At 37.7% G+C, this 20,990-nt stretch overlaps 1 protein-coding gene across 5 annotated transcripts in view; it reads right to left on the bottom strand.

Annotated features, from left to right (window-relative positions):
* LOC139749839 (methionine adenosyltransferase 2 subunit beta-like) overlaps window positions 1-20,990 on the bottom strand; it is a 119,597-nt gene that overhangs the window by 10,458 nt on the left and 88,149 nt on the right. For 2 of the 5 annotated variants that reach the window (XM_071664148.1, XM_071664152.1), the window contains exons 1-5: window positions 14,275-14,423; window positions 10,970-11,090; window positions 8,541-8,728; window positions 6,993-7,145; window positions 3,936-4,126 (exon numbers count right to left, since the gene is read on the bottom strand). In XM_071664148.1, the coding sequence (XP_071520249.1) occupies window positions 3,936-4,126; window positions 6,993-7,145; window positions 8,541-8,728; window positions 10,970-11,085 (648 nt within the window). In that variant the 5' untranslated portion in view covers window positions 11,086-11,090; window positions 14,275-14,423. Of the gene's footprint in view, window positions 1-3,935; window positions 4,127-6,992; window positions 7,146-8,540; window positions 8,729-10,969; window positions 11,091-13,990; window positions 14,134-14,256; window positions 14,424-20,990 lie in introns of those variants that run through there. The other 3 variants (XM_071664150.1, XM_071664149.1, XM_071664151.1) reach the window with 3 other exon arrangements.

Genomic DNA, 20,990 nt, shown 5'->3' with positions numbered 1-20,990 from the left:
TAAGCCTACTATCTATATAGTACAACCAGCACAGATGTACATGCTCATTTCTAATCGGAGGAAGGGTGTCAGCTGTGTAAGTAATGAATAGTGTTGGTGGCTGGACATTTCTCAGTGAGACCCCATTCAGCAAAGAAAATTTTAGTAACATTGCTGGGGTGACAATGATTTCTGCAATACACTGGTTAGGAAAGTTACGCAGTAGTCCTATGATATTTGGCATGCCTAACTGAAGTAATGTGCACTGTATGCCTTTAGACGACATTCATCAAGGGCTTTGTTTAGAGCAATTTTTAGAGCAGTGCACTTAGTATATTTCCTCCGAAGATGGCAATTTTTTCCACTATAATCACAACTGCTAAGGCAGTGCTTTTGCCTCTCTGGAAGTCATACTGATTTGGATTATGGGGGTTGTTGCTTTCTAAGTGCCTTCTTTACCTATGGTTCATTATTTTTTCAGAAAGTTTACCCTGATATTCTAGGAGGGTGATGGGTTGGTAATTCTTTGGGTGTGAGTCTGGTATTCCTGCTTCAGTGAGGCAGCACCAGAAAAACAGACAAAAACGGCAACATTCATTTACACTCAGTCTCTAGCTGTCATGTGTAATGCACCTAAATTACAGCTCCCTATCCACATTCAGGCCCCACAGACCTTTCCATGATTTACCCCAGATGTTTCACATGCTCTGGTTCAGTCCATTGACAGCACGTCGACCCTGGTATACCACACTGTTCCAATTCACTCTATTACTTGCATGCCTCTCACCCTCCTGTATGTTCAGGCCTCAATCACTCAAAATCTTTTTCACTCCATCCTTCCACCTCCAATTTGGTCTCCCACTTCTTGTTCCCTCCACCTCTGACACATATATCCTCATTGTGAATCTTTCCTCACTCGTTCTCTCCTTATGCCACAAAACATTTAGAGAAATACTGTTAAAGATTGCAAAATTAGTACTTGTAAACAAGGTTGTCAGACCTAAGAATAAAAGGGGAAATGCATGATGGACAGATGAGATTAGAAATGCTGTGAAAGACAAGGAAATAACATGGCAGATTTCTTAAAAGTAATGTACTGGGAGAAGTTTAGCTAAGGAAGGAAGAATGTAAGATATGTGAATAAGAACTTGTGTAACAGGTGAAAAAGGAAAGAAGTAAATGTGAGAAGTAAGGAAGGGGACTTGCTGAATTAAAAGGAGGAAGTGAAAGGAATATGGGAAGAGTATTTTGAAGAAATGATGAAAGTGAGAGAAAGTGAGCCCGCAGCAGTTACATGCATGGATATGGAGGATGGAAGGAAAAGGATGCAAGCACAAGGGGCCTATAGCAAGAAGGAAGGTAAATTGGGCAATAATGAGGCTGAAGGCAGGAGGGGCACCTGGAGTGGATGGGATTTTGGCTGAAATGTTGAAGTATGAAAATCTAAAGTGTGACATAGTGAATGCATTTGAAATGTAATCTATGATATCTATGATGGAAACAGAAGGATGTGCCTGACGACTGGGTGAAGCTATCACTATTCCTTTACTAAAAGGAAAAGATGCTAAGTATGCATAAAGAAATCATAGGGAAATAAATCCGTTAAGCATACAAGCATACAAGAATAGTGCATGCAAGAGTGTTGATTAATAAAGTGATGGAAGTGGGTGAATGCAGAATAAAAGAGGAGCAAGGGGGTTTAGGAAAGGTAAGGGATGTGTGAATCAGATTTTCGTGCTGAGAATGACTGTTGAAAAGTATTTAGGAGAAAGAGTATTACAGAGCTGAGGGAAATGCTTTATGGGATGTGTTAAGGATACATAGGGAAGGATGGTTATGAAAGCCTTCTATAGAGAAGCAGGTGATTGTGTAAGAGTGAAAAGAGTTTACAGAAAGTTATGTTATACATATGGGTGTGAGGCAGGGCTGTGTAATGTCACCATGGCTTTTTAACATATATATGGATGGAGTGATAAGAGAGATACAAAGGAATACAAAGGAAGTTAAACAGCACCAGACCACTGGCTCCTTTCAAAGTTATTTGTGATGGTGGAAGATATCAAAAACGCACAGAACAATGTGGTAAAAGTTAGAAAGCTTATAGATAATTCAAAGAGAATAATCTGCAAGTCTCATTATGACTATGGGGGCACAAATAATGAAAGTTGTGGACTTGAAGTGAAGTATTCATAAAGTCTATTCTCAAACGTATCTCTGGTACTCTTTCAACCATTCTAATTGGCAGATGATAGCAAACTAGGAAAAGGGGGTGCAGAGACGTAGAGTGGTGATGAGGTATGGTGGTGAGTGACAAACCTATTTGTGGATGACACTGTGCAGTTTGCTGAGAGTGAAGAGAAGTTGAAGGTTGTAAGTGTGTTTTATGATGTGTATAACAGGCAACTGATGGTCAATGTGAGTAAAAGTAAAGTAATTGTGTTTGAAAGGAAACAAAATTAAAGTATAGAATTTGCAAAGCCCTGTATAGTGAGAAAAGAGAGTGTACTAAACTGTGTTATAGATATGGTGGAGAAAAACAGGAAGAGGTGACAGATTCTAAGTATTTGGGAGCTATCTTGAGTAAATCTGGTAACATGGAAGAGATAAAGGGAGAGAGCAGCTCAGGGTAGAAGAGTCACTGGGTCCCTTTATAAAATAAAGGAACCTATGCAGCCAAAACATGGACTTGGAATGAGTCACAAAGGTCAAGAATCCAGGCGTGGATATGAGCTATTTGAGAGGAGTATGTGGCATGACTAGATGGAATGAAGAAAGAGTTAATATGGCCTATGAGAGATTTGTTGTGGCATGGAATAAAAAGGGAATGAATTGTGTAGTAGTAGAGTGGTTGAAACATAAAACTTTGAAGTGGTGTGGGTATGTGGAAAGAATGCAAGATGGGAAGTTTACAAGGAAAGTATATGATAATACAAATAAAGGGGTTCATGCGAGAGGAAGACCACCTGTGACAGAAGAAACAGAATGGGAAAGCAATGGAGAGAGAGAAACGTTATAAGAATTAATAGAATGGTTTATGTGAGGTAGGCACATAAGAACAGGGATCAATGGAGATGCTTTTTCCTGGGCCCCTTCCCTGATGGGAGTTCCTAGAGGGAATTGGTATCAGAAACACAGATAGGACAAAGTTCTTAGTTTTCTGGATGGCTGCTTCTAGTTCCTGCCCATGACTATCTATTGACAGGAAGTTATAGGGAGAAAGTCCAGCTGAGTTTATAGTCTATGTTCTTTATTCTGAGTCTGCCAGACAGTTATTTCTTTTTCAAGATCTTGACTGAAATGATTCGTAATAGCAATTTCCATGTCTTCTTGAATATATTTGCCATACCTTAGTGCTCATCAAACATGTTGTCATATACCTTCAAGTATCTGATAATGCTTCTGGAGTTCCCCTTTAAACATATGACCCCTTGCCAAATAGTTTCAGTATTCTATATCCTGCACTGAAAGATAAAACATGTGCCAATGAAGTGCATAACAATACTATACCCAACCATTCTGATATGTGGTTCAGAAACATGGTCACTAATAACCAAAATAAGGTAAGAGCATAAAATAAGAGCATTGAAGCTAATCAGAAAAGTTACAGGAATGAATATGATGAGAAACATCCAACATATGATAGGATTTAAATGTTACATCTACTTTATAAATAGAAAAAGCTAAGAAATGAAGACATGAAATAAGAAGTATTTGAACCAGACCCCTTGAAAAAGGAAGTCCAACACGACATTCTAGAATGAGAAGGATTCAGGGGGTCAAGAGCTCACTTAAAAGACAAGTAAAGACACTGCAAGAAGTAGAAGAAAATTGAGAGAACAAGGACAGAAATGAGTGGAGAATATTGAATGAAAGGCCAGACACTGACAAACGTCAAGTTCAAATGACATCTGATAAGAAAGGTGAGGAATGGGAAAAAGGCTATAGATGTAATTTACCTTCATCATAAGAGCAATCATATCATACAATATTCTTGCTATATCAGAGACATGGGCTGGACAGCGCTTATCGTAATGAGATACAGATTTAGGTTCACTATTTTTCAGGACACCAAGCAGACAAGTGACAGCACTTTCTTCAAGTCTCTCAACTGGGCCATAAAGAACTGGTACTCGTAGAATACAGGCAGCTGGAAAAATGTAATTCAGATAAATAACTTGCTTTATCTAATAAAGAGCATGACAAAAGAGGCTTTAATCAGTGGAAAAAAAGGGGTAAAGTTCATCTATAACATCACACAATTATATACTTGTTGAAATGCCAATGCCCGATAATAGGAACAAAATTGAGGCACACTTTTTATTGTATTTACCAATGACAGTATTTGAAAGGCATGCTGTATATACATAAACACCTATAAGCATACAAATATTCATAAAAAAGTTCCCAGCTAACAACCATTTTGTAAACCAAGTTTCTTAATACTCTATACCCCCGTTAGCACTATCACGTGAAGCATTGTTTCTTTACAGCACTCTTGCTTGCATCTTGAAGCTCTAATATTACTAAAAAAAAGGTGAAAAGCCATAAAAGAATGAAAAATCTCAAGCCTGAATACTCACAACACATCAAGAGTACCTCTCTTTGTTATGTCTACTTGATCAATCAGAGTGATGTACACACATATGCTCAAATCTAATCAGAGCCAAGTGCTCTCCTCTGTTAGTTCTATCTATATCTCAGACCCCTCTTTCCTTTGGAAACTCATTCAAGGGGATGGCAACAGTAAAAGAGTCTCCATGACTAGTGAACTCCAGTGCAGCATCTTTAGCTATAAGTACCTCATCCTTAACAGGCAACTCTTGCACATTGTTTTCAGAGGTTCCTACCTAATGTCCCTACCAACAGATAATACCTACTGTGTCTACTTAATGTTCCAACCTAAAACTTGTACCTAATGCTCCTAGATAATGGTGCTACCTGCTACTACTACTACCTAATGCTCCCAGCTAATTTTTCTACCTCCTATTTCCACTAAATGCTCCTGTCTAATGTTCCTACCTATGACTTCAATCTATTTCTCCCACTGTTCTGCCAAAAGGCATGGCTAATGCATAGCACTAGTGCAGAAAAATTGAATAAAGTTGTAAAGAATGAGATGTATTAGTTGTTACCAAGTGTTATGTGAGACAACGAGAGATTGCATGATTGTGGACAGAATGCCAGCAGTCCATAAGTAGGTGAAGCAGAAAGAAAAACAGCCACCCAAGTCAAAGGAGGGAGTGCAACTTGATAACCACTGTAGTGCTAACTCACTATGCAGCCATCACTGCTGACCCTCCTGATACCCAGATGGGTAGTATTGGCAATATATCTTGGTTGGTGGCTATCTACCAACTTCCACCCACTTTACCTACCTCTGATAGTACAGTATAAATTTTGCCACACTTACACAGTGTACATATTCTTGCTGACTCACCGATTTTTCGATATCACTGTAACTATTTTTCACCCATCATGTCTGGAAGAAAACCTGTAAGTTCTAGTGCTGCTAGTGCATCCAAAATCCCTAAGAAAATCCTTTCCTTTGATGTGAATGTGAAATTACAATTACTGAGGCCTCAGGTTGATGTTGGTGATGTTTCAACTTAGCTACATCGAAGGTTAGAACCATAATTAAGAAGGAAGATAAAAACTTCTTCCATGACACACACAAAGTCAACTGAAATACACGTGACTTGTTCAAGAAGAAGTTTGCTGGAAAAAACGGATGGAAGGCTAAGCGAAGCTGAGCTAAGTGGCAGGTATGGTGGTAAGATGACTATCAGCTGTTATATGGAGCACTTGGCAACACACCCACTGCATGTTACAATACCATTCTGCTTTCTCATTCCATACTTTAAATTGTTATGTCACATAATGTAGAAAAGATACATTTTTGCTTATCACAAGCAGCCTTGAAGGAACCTAATGGTCTATTTCTGTTTGAATTCCTTTGTAATACTGTGTGGTTGATTGCTAACATTTAATTATCATCAAACATAAACGTCATGGTTTATCAAGCTTCTGTTATTCTCCTTTCCAAGGAGAAGGAAAATAATTAATATATTCTCATCTTATTCTTTGGACAGTACCATTGTTACTATCATTCAAACCATACAAACAATCAAAATGTATGAATAAGCACCATTTGGTATCAAACTTATAGAGGATAACTGCTACAGCCACAAGATTTTCTTCTAACATATTTTAGAATAACTACTATGAGAAGTAATGACACACTTTTCATATCTTTTCATCAGATTCTGACTAACGAAAAAGTGACTTTTTACTCTTTTCAAATACGTGAGAGTCATGCGCAACTGCAAACATGCCAATCCTAGAGTGGTAAGTATTCTGGGAGCAAATGGTAAACATGTTTGTGCGAATCTGACATTTGCAAATTTGGTATACGTGATGGAAACCGATACTTATATACAGTTTAAAAGCTTCAGCATTAAGAAAAAACCTTTCTTAAGTATGAAACAGGAAGCAAATATGAAAGCTCTAACACAAATAGAAAGACAAAGGCAGTAAGACAGCATTAGGAAATATAGAGTTTGGTGTTCAATCTATCTTACACTGCATAAAGTCAATTGAGCTGCTTACATCATAAGCATAAATGAACCAAACAAGATACCTGGTGATTTTAAGTTGCCAAAGAATGAGAGGAATGATAAAAGAAAGGTAGTTAAAATCGAGAGAAAAACAAGGTAGGACTTAGAACAGAATCATACAGGGGTTGCTAACCATGGAGGATCTTTGTGAGAAACAAAGGCTACATCCAACCAGTGAAAAAAAGGATGTGTGATGGACACATCTATCCATGGTTATGTATATCTCTCCTAAAGAATTTATCTCATTATTTCATTTTCTCTTAGTACCCTACTACATCATATCAATAAAATTTTTCTGAAGGTCTTCTGTCTCTAAATCTCACCCTCAACATTCATAAAGCTATAGTGCAGAACCATGGTTACATGTCCCAGTATGGTCACAAATTCCTATTTACTTGCCTGGATATTCTGTCAACACAGCCCTTTCTGAATCTAACTTTGTCTGGCCGTACTTGCTTAGAGGGTTACACTCATCATCCACTTTGTAGGGAGGGGAAGTGCCATCAAACACATAGTCTGTGCTGATATGGATTAATTTACTACCACAATGCTCTGAAAAAAAAAAGAATATCCATAACAGCAAACATAAAAATATGAAATCTAATACCATTACAATCATTATCTGATACCACTTTTTGTCCCATAAAGAATCTCTCTCAAGACTCCCACCTATAGCATATATCCTCTATTCATCCTCCCCTCTAGCTTACATAGTCCCTCAGTGTTCCTGAAAATATTTTCCAGTAACATACATTACAATTTGAATGGTGTAGCAGTTAGTGTTCCTGACCGTGACGCATTCATGGGCTGCCCAGGGTCGAACGCACAGGTTCAAATCCTGGTTGTGGCAGTCAGTCCATAGTCAACCCAGCTGTTCATTCACCCCTAGGGGTTGGTTGGAAAAATGGGTCCCTGGCTCAGGCTGGGGAGATGCGTTTTCTGTGCGAGGGGGTGGTGATGGGAATGGATGAAGGCAGCAAGTGTGAATATGAAGTACATGGTACATATGTATATGTCTGTGTATGTATATGTAAGTATATGTTGAAATGTATCTGTATGTGCATGTATGGGCGTTCATGTATATATATGTGTATGTGGGGGCTGGGCCATTCTTCGTCTGTTTCCCTGTGCTACCTTGCTGATGAAGGAAACAGCGATTAAGTATAATAAGTAAAACACAAAATATATATATGTCTTTTATCATCATTATACTTTGTTGTTGCCTCCTGTGTTAGCAAGGTAGTGCAAGGAAACAGACAAAATAAACTAAAGTACTCACCGTTTCTTATTTTCTCTTTCCAGAGGTAATTGTGGATATATAATGGGACAGCCTTGATTAGGGCTTCAGCTGCCCATGCTATCTCTCAGAAAAAAAAAAAATAACATGCAACATACAATAAGATGATTAAGAAAATATCTAATAGTAAAGCAGAAGGCACAAAGAGGAGAGGTAGAAAGAGGAAGGGAGGGACAGATGTAGTGAGCAAGCCAATGATACCTTTGATAAAGATGCTACTAAAATGATAAAATTGGAAGCACCTGTGTTTAGTAGTAGTGTGAATGGAGTTATTGGTCTCAACCAACAAATTAACTTACTGTGCAGTCTTATTTATGGAAAAAACCCCATCACAAGATGAAGCTCTCCTGTACTTCCATGGAATTCTTTACAATCCTAATTCTACCCAGTCTTTTGAGACTCACCCTACATTTCAAGTTCTTTAGCACAGGGATTGAAGGAACCTCAGAACCATTTTACTTTCTTCTCTAAGTATTTCATTATTACCTGATTCATTCTGATGCCTTGCTAATACTTAACTCTTTATGTATGAAGTAAATGTCAGTGAAGGTTTCATGTCATGGAATTATCTGTAAATAATCACTCTTTTCCTTCACTCTTTTCATCTGCAAACACAAAATTGCATGATATAAACAAAATATCTGACTTACTTGCAAGTGAAGCAATATGGCCTGATGCCTTCACATTGAGGAGGCAGGTTTCTTCATATTTGTTCTCCACAACATCTGGAAATCGTTCAGCCGCAGCATGGATTATAACATCAGGCTTTTCTTTCTCTATCAAGGCACTTACAGATTCCTGGTTTCTCAAATCACACTTTATGAGCCCAGAATCAACCCTGTGGAAAAAGAATTTCTGGAAGTGTGGTAAGCCAGTGTAACCACCACAAAAGAACAATTACATTAGCACTATACGAAACTGTTAAGTTGATATGACAAACTTCATAACCATTCTTAATATCTGAATGGCTTCAAAAGAGAGCACTGTAACATAATGCTATGACTGATGGCTAAGGAATCAATATTAAAGATTACAGCTTGAAAGTTTATGTAATTCTTATGAACATGAGTCACTGTGAATCACAGAACATGCAGGAAGCATCTTAGATTTATTATTTCTATTTCTATATCAGTCTGATCCAATATTCTGAAATGTTGTTGACATATGTTTTGCTTTGTGAATCATTAAAGAACTAATATTGGAGACACTAACCAAAGGGGTTTTCTAGGTTGCAAATCACTAATGTGTTAACTGGTCATGACTGACAGTATCAAAATACCAATACACCAATTCAAAACATATCCATGATACAAATGAACAGCATATTTTTTAACCATGAGTCAATAATATCAGCCTAACTTATCCCACACATTATCTACAATGACTAAAGTTGAGAATATAACATTTTCACAATAAACCATGATTAAATCGTTTCAGCAGGATGGCACTCTGAATAAGTTTCACCATGGTTTTCACACATTTGTCCTTCCTTTGAGATGTTGGCTTCTAAAGTGTGTCAAAAAGTAACACATTTTGTATAAGTATGAAGATAATCATCTGACAGATTCATGCAAGAGCTCCAATGCAACAAATACACTTTATTGAAATGTTTAAAGCTTTACAGTAAGCTCTACCAAAAATTTTTCATAAGCACAAATACTGTAATTAATTTAAGCTAATGTATCTTAGGCAGGGCTCTTGCTTTTATATTACAGGCAAAATGTCAACATTCCATGTCTCTAAAAGCTGTAAACTTCAGAATCCATGTTCTAGTACATTCCAGGTTACCACCAATGGGAAGTATGAGTTTCTAGTGTTGGCCATGGGTTGCAGTAACCCATGCTATGACTTTTTACTGTCTGATCACATGGTAGTAAAACTTGGTGCTGTCCTCAGTTATTTGTGTGATACTCTACTTAATCCTCCCCATACAATGGCACAAAAAAAGTGTCTACAATAGTGCTGGGTGTAATATTGGTAGCTTTCATTTATGCCATGGGTAATTTCCTAAAAAGGCTGGTATACACAAATTTGGTACTGCACGAGCAAAACATAAGTTTTCATGGTAAAAGGAGGGATTCCATTCACAAAAAATAACGAGAAATTTGTTTTTTGAGAACATAGCTGAAAACTATAAAACTTACTCCATGTACCTTAAAGGCAAGTGATCACAAGTAGGTTATAACACATGTAAAAGGTCAAGAAAATTCAGCAAACTAATCATATATTAACCCAAAATTAGAATATGCTTCTCAAGCTGTCATCACACTTGAAGAAGCACTAAAAACTAGCAGAGAAGGTCCAGAGGAGGGCAACAAAGATGGTACCAGATTTAAGAAAGCTAAGTTACAGTGACAAGTAAGGAGTTATAAATTTCTCCATCACCTTCTCCCCACCTCCATGAAAGACAGAAAAGTAAGGGATAAGAACCACTACTTTCAACTTTTTAAATCAGTTTGATAATGCTGACAGTTAACAGTTCTTCATATAATACAATGACAGCAAACAGAGGCTACAACTAGAAACTAAGCATGAAACTTTGTAGAAAAGATGCAAACAGTTGCTTATATAGGATAACAGTAGAGGATGAAATGAATGAGCTAACCAATATAACTGTAAATGCTGACAGAACAAAAAAAAGCTTAAAAATTTATGATAGAAGTTGAAGGGATGGGGTTCCATGAGCATACAACTCACTCATACAATAACAAATAAGTGAATGCACAAAAGTTTGGAGCTCTCTCTTTGTAACACACAAATAGTAATCATAAAGAGCAATCACACACATGATGACCTTACTTGTATTCCACTGTCAAGCAATCCATGTGGACAATTCTAAAATCTACACACCCATATCTCATAGCAACATCTTGAAGTAAAGGGCTACATCTTCCCTGGCCTTCTCTTTAAAACATGAATTCCTTTTGAGTATTACATCACTGTTAAGTTCCTCACAGCACCCCAGCACAGGCACAAATTAATATCAATTATTACAGTATTTCAAGATGGAAGATAAACAGGAAAGTGTATTTGTAAAATGCATATCAGCAAACATATGATTATCATACCACAGTTATACCTGGAAAATGCCACTCCTACAACATTCCATTCCCTTTCCTTTAAAATCTTGACAACAGTACGGCCCAGCAATCCAGAGGCACCAGTTACCAGGATCCGGGGAACTTTATCCAACATTTTTTCTGCAAATGAAAATAAATTTCTCTGGTAAATTCCTATCTCTTCCCTGAACACTAAATGTAAAGACAAGGGAGGAAACAAAATCCTTTTTTCAGCACTGAAGACTCTTTTTCAACAGTGAACTACTGCACTCCAACCAAAGCAGACTGCCATATCTCATTAATAACAAAAGGTTTTTGGCATGCACAGCATCTGAGCTAACCATAGCATTATACCACTCAACTGCTATACGGTGTATTAATGTACAAAAATAAAGAAAATAATGGACACGACAAAAAGTTAAAAAATTGTACGCAACAAGAGCAGATGATTATTTGCTAGGAATGGTGACATCCATTACAGCAATCCAACTCACTTGAGCATGTATGTTGGTGATAAAACTCACATTCACATATTCAAATGCTGTCATAACCTCTTCAAACACTCCACAACTATGAGCAAAAAGCAAGCATCATTCCCCCTAATCTAATCACTGTTTACATATGCTTTACATGACAGTCTGTGTAAATTCCCCTACGACTGCACAATCATTTTTTATACTTAGCATGCCACACTACAACTTATTGTCCTTCCAAGCACTGCTGCCATCACCTTGGAATAATTCGAAACACTAAGGTGGGGTATGTCACAGAATGTCTTAGTTTATCATAAGAAATGTGGCTTGAAAAACAAAGAAATTAAAAATATATCGATGAAATATGGGAACGATAATGATAAAGGCATTCTTGTTACCATATACATATGTAAAGATCTTGATTCTGAGGCCTACTAACACTCTTCACACTGTGGAAGTGATGTTTTTAGTGCAAGTTGTGGGAATGCATTTACAGAAGTGAGCTCTAGACTGACATGGGTTAAATTGCAAGTGAATTACTGAAAGGTGAGTGACTGTTAGTGCTTATGCACCAGGCAGTAATATGTATGAGGAGGAGATGACGGTTCGCTGATGATACAGCCCTGGTGGCTGATTCGGGTGAGCAACTGCAGAGGTTGGTGACTGAGGTTGGTAAAGTGTGTGAAAGAAGAAAGCTAAATTTGAATGTGAATAAAGTAAACACCTGATCCATATATTGTCTACTTCTAAAACCACAATGCAATACCATCCACTCCAGCTGCCTTGCCACATTTCACCATATGCAAGACTTTCACCACCTCTTCTTTCTTCACCAAAATACACACTCCTCGACTCTCTCACCTTGTAAACCATGCTGACTTAAACATCCTACATCTGCCACCCTCCCATCAAACCACATAAGCATGTCCCTGACAAATGGATGGCCTTGTAGTCCTTTACACTAATGACATGCTTTTTTCAACTATTCATCTGAGGTACTTCCAGCACCAGCAGTTTCAAGTAAAATGCTTCCTGCCTGTTTCCATTTAATGTGTGGTAAGCTGAAGTCCCCTCGGTCAAATTAATACAGCTGTTGTACAGAAGTTTACGAAGAAACCTGCGACCAGTTATGAATGAAAATATATTCATGTCTAATAATATAATACAGATGATAGCAATATTCAAAGTTTTGTTCAGTGAAACAAACTGATGAGGCAGAAAAAATTTTGTCATTATAAATTTATGTTAGTGTTTTGGGTAGGTGGTGAAAATGACAAGATTGTTTAATCAGGCACCAGTGTAAATAATTCAAACATTGAAATAAATAGGTATATACATTTATTCTTCTTTCTAGAGGAGTAACAGGATTAATCATACAAATATATAATTCATCATGGTTGTCGACTGAGTTTATTGTATATAATATGGTTCATGGGTGGCCAATTCCTCCATCATCCCCCAGGATATACCCTTGATCCTTATCCAAGGAACAATAATTTTTGTGTTAATTTGTCAATTTAGCTCTCCACAGATACTAGGTTCAAGAAATAGCTACTTATGTTTTAGGTGCCTTATACAGTTTGTGATTATGGGAATAGCAGCCAAGCATTACTTGAAGCATAATAATCCAATGACATTAAATAAGATAACTTATATCAGAAAAAATACTAAGTAAATGTAAAAGTATAAAATATAACTAGTAAAATATTGACAGAATTGATAAAAAACCCTCATATAATATCCCCATGGCCAAAATGATAGCAGATATATACCAACATTATATTCATCTCCTGCTGAGGATCAAGTTGTGAAGTCTGTCTGCATATCGTACCATATTGGCAGTACATTTCCAAGAGCATTACCAATCAATTTGGGATTCTACATCAGATGCCCACAGAAGATTCAAATAATTTTATAAATCAACTAACTCCCTTAATATTCATATGCGAGCTAAATAACATATCTTAGGCTGCTTCAAAAAAATACTGCAACTTTTGTGGGAAATAAACTGTAAAAATAACCATTCCTGTCATACATTGTCCTTAATCTTCATATATCAATGTCTAAATATGAAAATTCGTAACCTACCTCTTATTCATATCATGTGTCGTTTAATATCACTTCATTAAAAAAATGGGTATTTTTACAACTTATGCCTCATAAAAGTTATGAAGTACTTTTATAAATAGCTATTTTCATGTAACTGTAAGCTAAGTGATATATATCAAAGTTCTAAAGCATATATCTTTTGATTGGATGTAACAGAGATTTCCTAACTTGTGGGGTGTAAACTGTAAATATATCATCTTAACTCTTGATTATTGTCCATTAGAAAAAACATCACTGCTGGGAAGGTTGAAATGAAGCTTTTATTGACAATTTTTCACTGGTGTATTACCTTATTTAAATCTAATTAGCCTCAAAGTTTCCTGGATCTACAGATGTCCCCTTACTAAAATATCTTTCCATAAAGTATAAAGCTGCAAATCATGTCCCACAGGTTTTACTGTAATCACAATAAACAATATAATGTACCTAAACATTAATAACTATTTCTCAAAGCCTTACCTCTCCAATGTGTATATCATACCCTTGAAATTTTGTATCTTCCGACTGCTGACATATATACGATAAAAAGGCAATAATTTTACCATTTTACATTCTTTTTTTATACGTAAAGATAAGCAGTTTCAGGTGTAGTTCATTAACGGAAGTAAAACAATTGCAACGCAATGTTTCCTTAAAATAACGATAAAGTAACTAGTACCATCAACTATACAAATGATTTAGTATCATATCATAGGATTCCCAACTTATTTTTTGAGTCAACATACTGTGGTGAAAGTTCCCACCTGTTCAGTGACGTGACGGCCGTGGTGGGTGGCTTCTGCTGGTTTGTTTACGTCTGGGTCCCCACATGACACGCGTGGAAGCTACGAAATCATATTATCTTTACATTTCTTTTTTTCTTTCAGAACAAACGAATGCCACAGCTTCGCTCAAGCTTACAGAACTGTAGTTTAGATAATGCAGAATGTTAAAAAAAGACGAAAAGAGAAAATTTATGCTTATTTTCCCTATGAGTATTCGAAAAATATTGTTACATCTTGACTAAATGCTGACCAAAGAAATGGAAATTCAATAATTGTTTACTTATCCCGAGATTTCAGTGAACAAGTTTCTATTAATATTGTTCATTTAAGTTTCCCGCTTCGATGGCGTACTATGAATACATAAATGTTCGAAGTGCCGCGATTTCCAAGATAGGTGTAAAGTGTCCACAGAAACCCATCATTCTAACCCATATATTTTCACTTTGTCATCTCTTTTTTGGTCTTGATTACCATCTAAAGACTTCTGAGCATGTAAATGGCAAAGTTCCTAACGTTTTCTAGGTTCATGTTTTAGGTCCATAGGGTCTTGATCTCCTAAATGAGGCAGGACACTGATGAGGTGAGTATCATATGATGAGTATCATAAACCATATTGGATGCTGCTAGTCATGCGAGAGAGGCAGAATTAAAGTATAAGTCTGGTTGTGGTAGTGTGGCGTTGGCCGTCCAGAAAGGGAAGGCTTACCCGACCACGCATGAGGGAATCAGGTGGCTCAGGGGTTCCTCAGCTGACGTAAAGATACATAAGAAGATCCAGTCTTGCACCAACTAGATGGACAAAGGGTGCACCGGGCCACTGCCAGTAACTCTGACTAATTGATAAATATATATTATGCAGCAGTGAACATAATTACAAATCATAGCAATATACATGGGATTATACATCTGAGAATGTCTTTGGTGACGGAATGCTAGACATTCCCGTTCAGTCTGCCTTCTGACATTCCAGTAAGAATTTCCTTCAAGCATATTAATCCTGGGAAGTATTTTTTCTACCTATTTCCCAGCAAGGTCGTTGTTGTAGGGTGAGAGCCTTTGCCTTACTATCCTCTTCTTTTGCTGTTGTTAGGGGACTGCATCTTTTTCAGCAGTGTTAAGGCCAGAACATCTTACTTGTACGTTAGGTCTTTGTGGTCTGTGCATCCGAAGATACCCTTTCGATCTTTTGTCTGACCCTTGATCATAATTACCACATTGCGCCATAATCCATCAACGTAACCAGAGCGTGTACTTCCTCCCCTAAGCCTACCTCTTTCCCAGGGGTCCATAACCTTTCTGAACGAGTCTTCCACTTTATTGGCAAGCAATCGGCCGCAACTGCCACTTGCGGTAATCACGCAGCAAATGCCAAAAACTAATTAAGAAAACTGAAACTTGAAATGAACACTCAGAAATGCAAAATTGTAATGTATATTCAGATTTACAGAACAAAAGTTGACGACAGGGGTTCATTAAACAACACGAGTTAATAAACCACCATAGGTTCAATAAGTAACATGAGTTCATTAGCTATCACGGGTTCATTACACAACATGGGTCCATCAACCAACGTGAGTTGATTAGCCAACATGGGTTCACTCGCCATCTTGAGCTCGTTTGCCAGTATTGGCTCATCCCTAAGTTATTACAGGGAACAACAAGACATTCCTTCATAAGACTAGCATGACATGTTTTAAACATCACATCACCTAGAAATGAAGTTCAGTGTTATAAACATCCCACAAGTATGTCCAAGTTGGACAATTTAGACGTAAATGAAAGTGAAGAAAAGTATGTTAATTGTTTAGCACATTATACAGCAGTAGGCGGGGGAAAAATCTAAGAGGTAACAATGAATCAAACTCCTAACCTGAACGTGCTACCATACACAGACAGACATGTTGCAGACTGAAGTTTTAAGTGTAACAAAGCCTCATCTTTCTGCAGTTCTCCAAGGGCCGTATGTATGTATACACAGTGAATGTGTACGGCATGAGGATAACTTTGGACACTTGAGAGGTTTTGGTGTTAATGATACTGCGATTGTTGGTTACACCTTGACACCATGACAGCCTTAATGATCCTGAAAAAAAATCGAGCCAATTTTCTAACAATATATAGAGAGAATACTACAGCCACGCACGACCATATACGCTAACAGGCAAAACAGTGAGGAACATCGTTATAAGACATTATTTTTCAAAATAAACATTATTTTTTTATTAGCATATCAGACTTTCTAGGCTTGCTAGATGAGAAATGGTCCACTAGGCTAATTACTAAGATATCAGACTTACTACAAAAGAACTGACCTTCTAGCAATCACGTTTTATATCACCACCGTTAATACCTACTACTGAATATAATCAACAAATGCAGAAAGTATGGAAACCAATCCCGGCCCAACCGTAAACCCATCTCGAACCAAATTACCTGAAGCCTCACAACAAACACATATTCGATTTCAAATACCCAGACCACTGGATATCAAAGCATAGAGAGCAGAGAAGCTGATTTTTTTTTTTTTTTCAGATACAGAACACAACTTCACTGCAGCTCTGATCCTTACTACTTAATTGGATAAAATCAACAACTGAACAGTCACAGAGAAACTGAGACAAAGAAGTCATGAAGACACCATTGAGAAAGTCGGACCGCGAAGGGACTGGGAGAGAAGTAAAACAACATAAAACCAGACATTCAAACCTTGTTATAAGACATGATATAAGTCTGGGGTAACACGGTAAACAGATGGGAAATACGACCAGCCAGAAGTGATTATAAGAAATGATAAAGTTAAAGACAAGACCAAAGTAAGACACTCCTTGCCTCTTAGACTTTTATGAATTCCTGCAGCAAGAAGACCTTTGACATGACATGATTCTAGTACACCACAGCTGTTAGCGTATACCCAGAACCAATAACCACGATCAACGTTAAATTTCTTTCCAAATTCTTTTTTTTTTAAAGACATGCTTTTATAATGGACCAAGCTTTCGTACCCTATATGACACACAAAGGAAAAATTCGCCAAAAGAAGCATTCACAAATAAACCAATATATCTCATTTCCGCTGTTGGCCAGGGACCTAACATACAAGGGTCTGAACACATCCCAATAAATTATCAGGACATTTGCCTCGCTATAATTTGAATGCTAACCGTCTGGGGGAAAATTATAATACAAATAAAACTACATTTAATTACACTAATGAAATAATCACTTTGCAAAATTTCTGAGTGCCCTGAATACCATCATGGCAGACGCTTAGGGAATTTCTCGTCCATGGTTGGTTGTCCTTGCGTCGTCGGGCCATCCCTTGCCTGCAACTTACTTATGGTCGTAACTTCAAAAGTTATGGCAGTTACCAAAAATTCTTTATGAATTTGTTTCGCGGCATCTAAACTTCACAATAAAACTGAATTATACAAATGGCATTATTCTTAATTTTGACAGTTGTACCCCTTAAAATGTGTCACCTTCGTTGCAAGGACTTAATTGTTTTTGATATTCTCCAAACAGTATTTTCATCCATTTCCCGATAACTGTGGTGCAACGCAGGGGACACAAATGTTCCGTAGAACATCCTTTTTGGTGTATATGATATGCTCCAGTTACAGACAGATCCACACCGAATCCACGTCTTGTAAAACAAAGATACAGCAAGAAAACCCGAGAAAAAGAGAATAGGCTCGATGGTGATGAGGTGGAAAACCTGCTTGTTTAAAAGTGTAGGGTCGTAATTGCTGGGAGAAACGTAAGAGGGTAAAGAGTTACGATACTTAATGGTGTTCGATGAGATACAGGCATCAACATGGACCAACCTGAGTTGTTAACACTGGAGGCATCCACACAGCTAACCCTCGGGAGCAGAAATCGGAATAATTCAGTTAATGAGGGGATAGAGAACCAACGGTGCGACATAAGGAAATTGATATTAGACTGTTTTAGACTCATCTCTTTAGAATCAGCCCACAGAAATAGAGTCAGTACGCAATACAATGGATGTGATCCCTTTTGTATTATCGGAGAAGCTGCTCAGAACACAGGAACCTTGAGCACCTGACCTCCCAGTTACTCGGTATCATTCTCAGCTATTTGATTTGGGACTTCCAAGGTAAATTAATGTTACCGTAATAACAAGTAGTATACTGTGGTTTGTGCGGGAATTACACAATCCAAGGAGACTGACGATCCATGAGAACGTTTTAGAAAGAGAAATACGAGAATATTGAATTTCAGAGGCAATAATCTTAACTAGTTTACTTCTGACGCTGTAGGAAATTCTACCCACATCTGTGTTTTTGGACCGTGTCAGACATGATGGAATGGGGTGGAAAGATGTGGAATAAATTGCAGATCTGAATCGTCAGCGAATGAGTGAATTGAGTTATTTTTTAGGAAACAGTTCGAAGTTCAACATCCCCTACGCCTAGTGTAAATGGCCTTACAACAGGAACTGTTGAAGTCTGAATTAGAAAACAGTCATACAGAAAGGGAGGGTATTCGCCTCAGTTCCTGTAACAGTATCCTAATAAATACGCTCACCAAAAATGAGGCAGTAACCTACCTCACCGAAAGTCGGAAAAGAATCTTCGTAAAGTAATCCAGTCATTATTACTAGTGTCATGAATGGCATATGCAGGTAACATTAAGAGGAGATGCGGTGAGTAAATAATGGTTTGCAAGAATTTAATGAAATGAACCAATTCAGGATAACATTGTGTGGCTAGAGCGTGAAGAATCAGGAGCGATAGAAAAAAATAAATCCAGTGTTAAGGGTCGTGATGGTCCGGAGTATAACTTGGATGGCTGATAATTTACTTCAGTAAGAACAGGGAACGTGAGGGCTGGAACCACCATATCTCACTATCTGTGGGACTTAATATCAGCCTCACTTCGTAATGTACAATTAAGCACCCAAAGCGGAGGACCTCAGCTTGAGGATTGAGAGGATATCACGGTCGTAGCAACAAACTTACACAGTCGAGATATTTTAAGAATTCTAAAGATTAAGGAGAGCAACAGGTGAATAAAAGGAAACTAGTGATTTAAACGAGAAGTCTTGTGGCAGATGATGTCCGTGTTTGGAGAAATAAGGCCCGACAGGTATGCAATAGGCGTATTTTTGTTGAAAAAAAAAAATCTCTTTTGAAGCGGAATCATGAACGTAAGTTATTGTCAGACACGTGAAGAGATTTAACGGGAAGACCATTTAAAAGCTCGGTCTCCGAGACAAGTAAGATGAGAAAAAAAAAATGAGAAAGAACCGCACATTGGTAAATAGAAAAGTCAGGAATAAGGCCATGGGGTATTGGATAGCCTGGTATGGTACTGTCTGAATCTTCTCTCTCAGTGGCAACAGCTAGATGAAAGCCGCGAAATCATTTGTCTCCTACGATGCTGGGTCCCGGAATCTGTATGTATACCGGAGTCTAATGCGATAATGGTAAAAGTTACTGGAAATCAAAGAAAGAAATAACAAATGTGTAAAGAGAGGAAGTATAAAAAGTGGGTAGGCGTTTGGTGCATGAAACGTATTAAGTGTTGTCCGGTAGCTTATTTTTCAAGTTGGATATACATTACTCAGTCAAATCCACACCATTACTATCCAATTAACTGCTGGTGTAACCTAATCAGCTTGAAATATTCGTAATCATACCTAGGTCTACCACATTTAGTCAAACTAAACCACCGTTGAATCCCCCCCCCCCCTCCTCATCTCATTTGCCTAGCTATTCAAGCACTGGCAATATAACCACATTCTATATTTCAAAGTTCACATCGCGCAACAAAGCAGCGTTGCCAGAAGTAGCTTATACAACAAGACAGATGTGCTCGAAAGTAAAGCAAATCTACAACTCGATAGGAGCTTTTATTACATCAACTCTGACGTATATGTCACTTACTCTATCCATCACAACTCATAGTGGAGACTGTGCATCAGGTAAAACAGAATAAACCACTTAAAACTATGAAATTAGATGAGATTAATATGTGGCAAACCTACACTAACGCTGGATGTAATATAACCTATTTTAGAGTAGCAGTGGCAACTGCTGGCTTGTAAGAGGTGAGGGAACTGGGTGACTGGTATAAACCTGGGTCGTCCTATTAATCTACTACTGCACGCTCCGGTAGAACAATAAAGATTGGACCGACTGACTCAGTATGGTATGAACGGACATGAATTAATTTGCTTAATTCTGGTTAATCTTGGAATATTCCAAGATCCTTGTACCTTTACACCCCTCATAAACTTTTATATTATCACATTCTTAGTTCCCAATTTTTTTTTACCTCTTTATGAACCTTTTGATAACTGATTTTCATTCGTGCCTGTTAACCTCCTGACTTTTGGAATTCGAGGAAGTGCGACCGTTTGTTTGTTTGTCAGTTACTATATCATCAGCACCATATCAGTCATGATCCTTTACCGTAACCATGGCCTGCTTCACCATCTGAATCTTATCAGTCTTCCATTCCTTAGCGACCGTCTGCCTGCCGGAGGTACGTGGCTACGTTTATATATAATTTACGTTAGCTGAGACGGCACGGGCAACTGAATGTCTTAGTCAATCATCACTGTATGTATTTCGAAGAACTGAAAGTTCATACCCCCACACATGCGATACATTTTCAGTTTATAGATGATCGACCGCTGTTGTAAGTACACTACTACTCCTGTGAGAAAT

The sequence above is a fragment of the Panulirus ornatus genome, chromosome 8 (assembly GCF_036320965.1).
Source record: "Panulirus ornatus isolate Po-2019 chromosome 8, ASM3632096v1, whole genome shotgun sequence".
Lineage (NCBI taxonomy): Eukaryota > Metazoa > Arthropoda > Malacostraca > Decapoda > Palinuridae > Panulirus > Panulirus ornatus.
The sequence above is the reverse complement of the archived record's forward strand: the minus strand, read 5'-3'. Positions and strand labels throughout refer to the sequence as shown.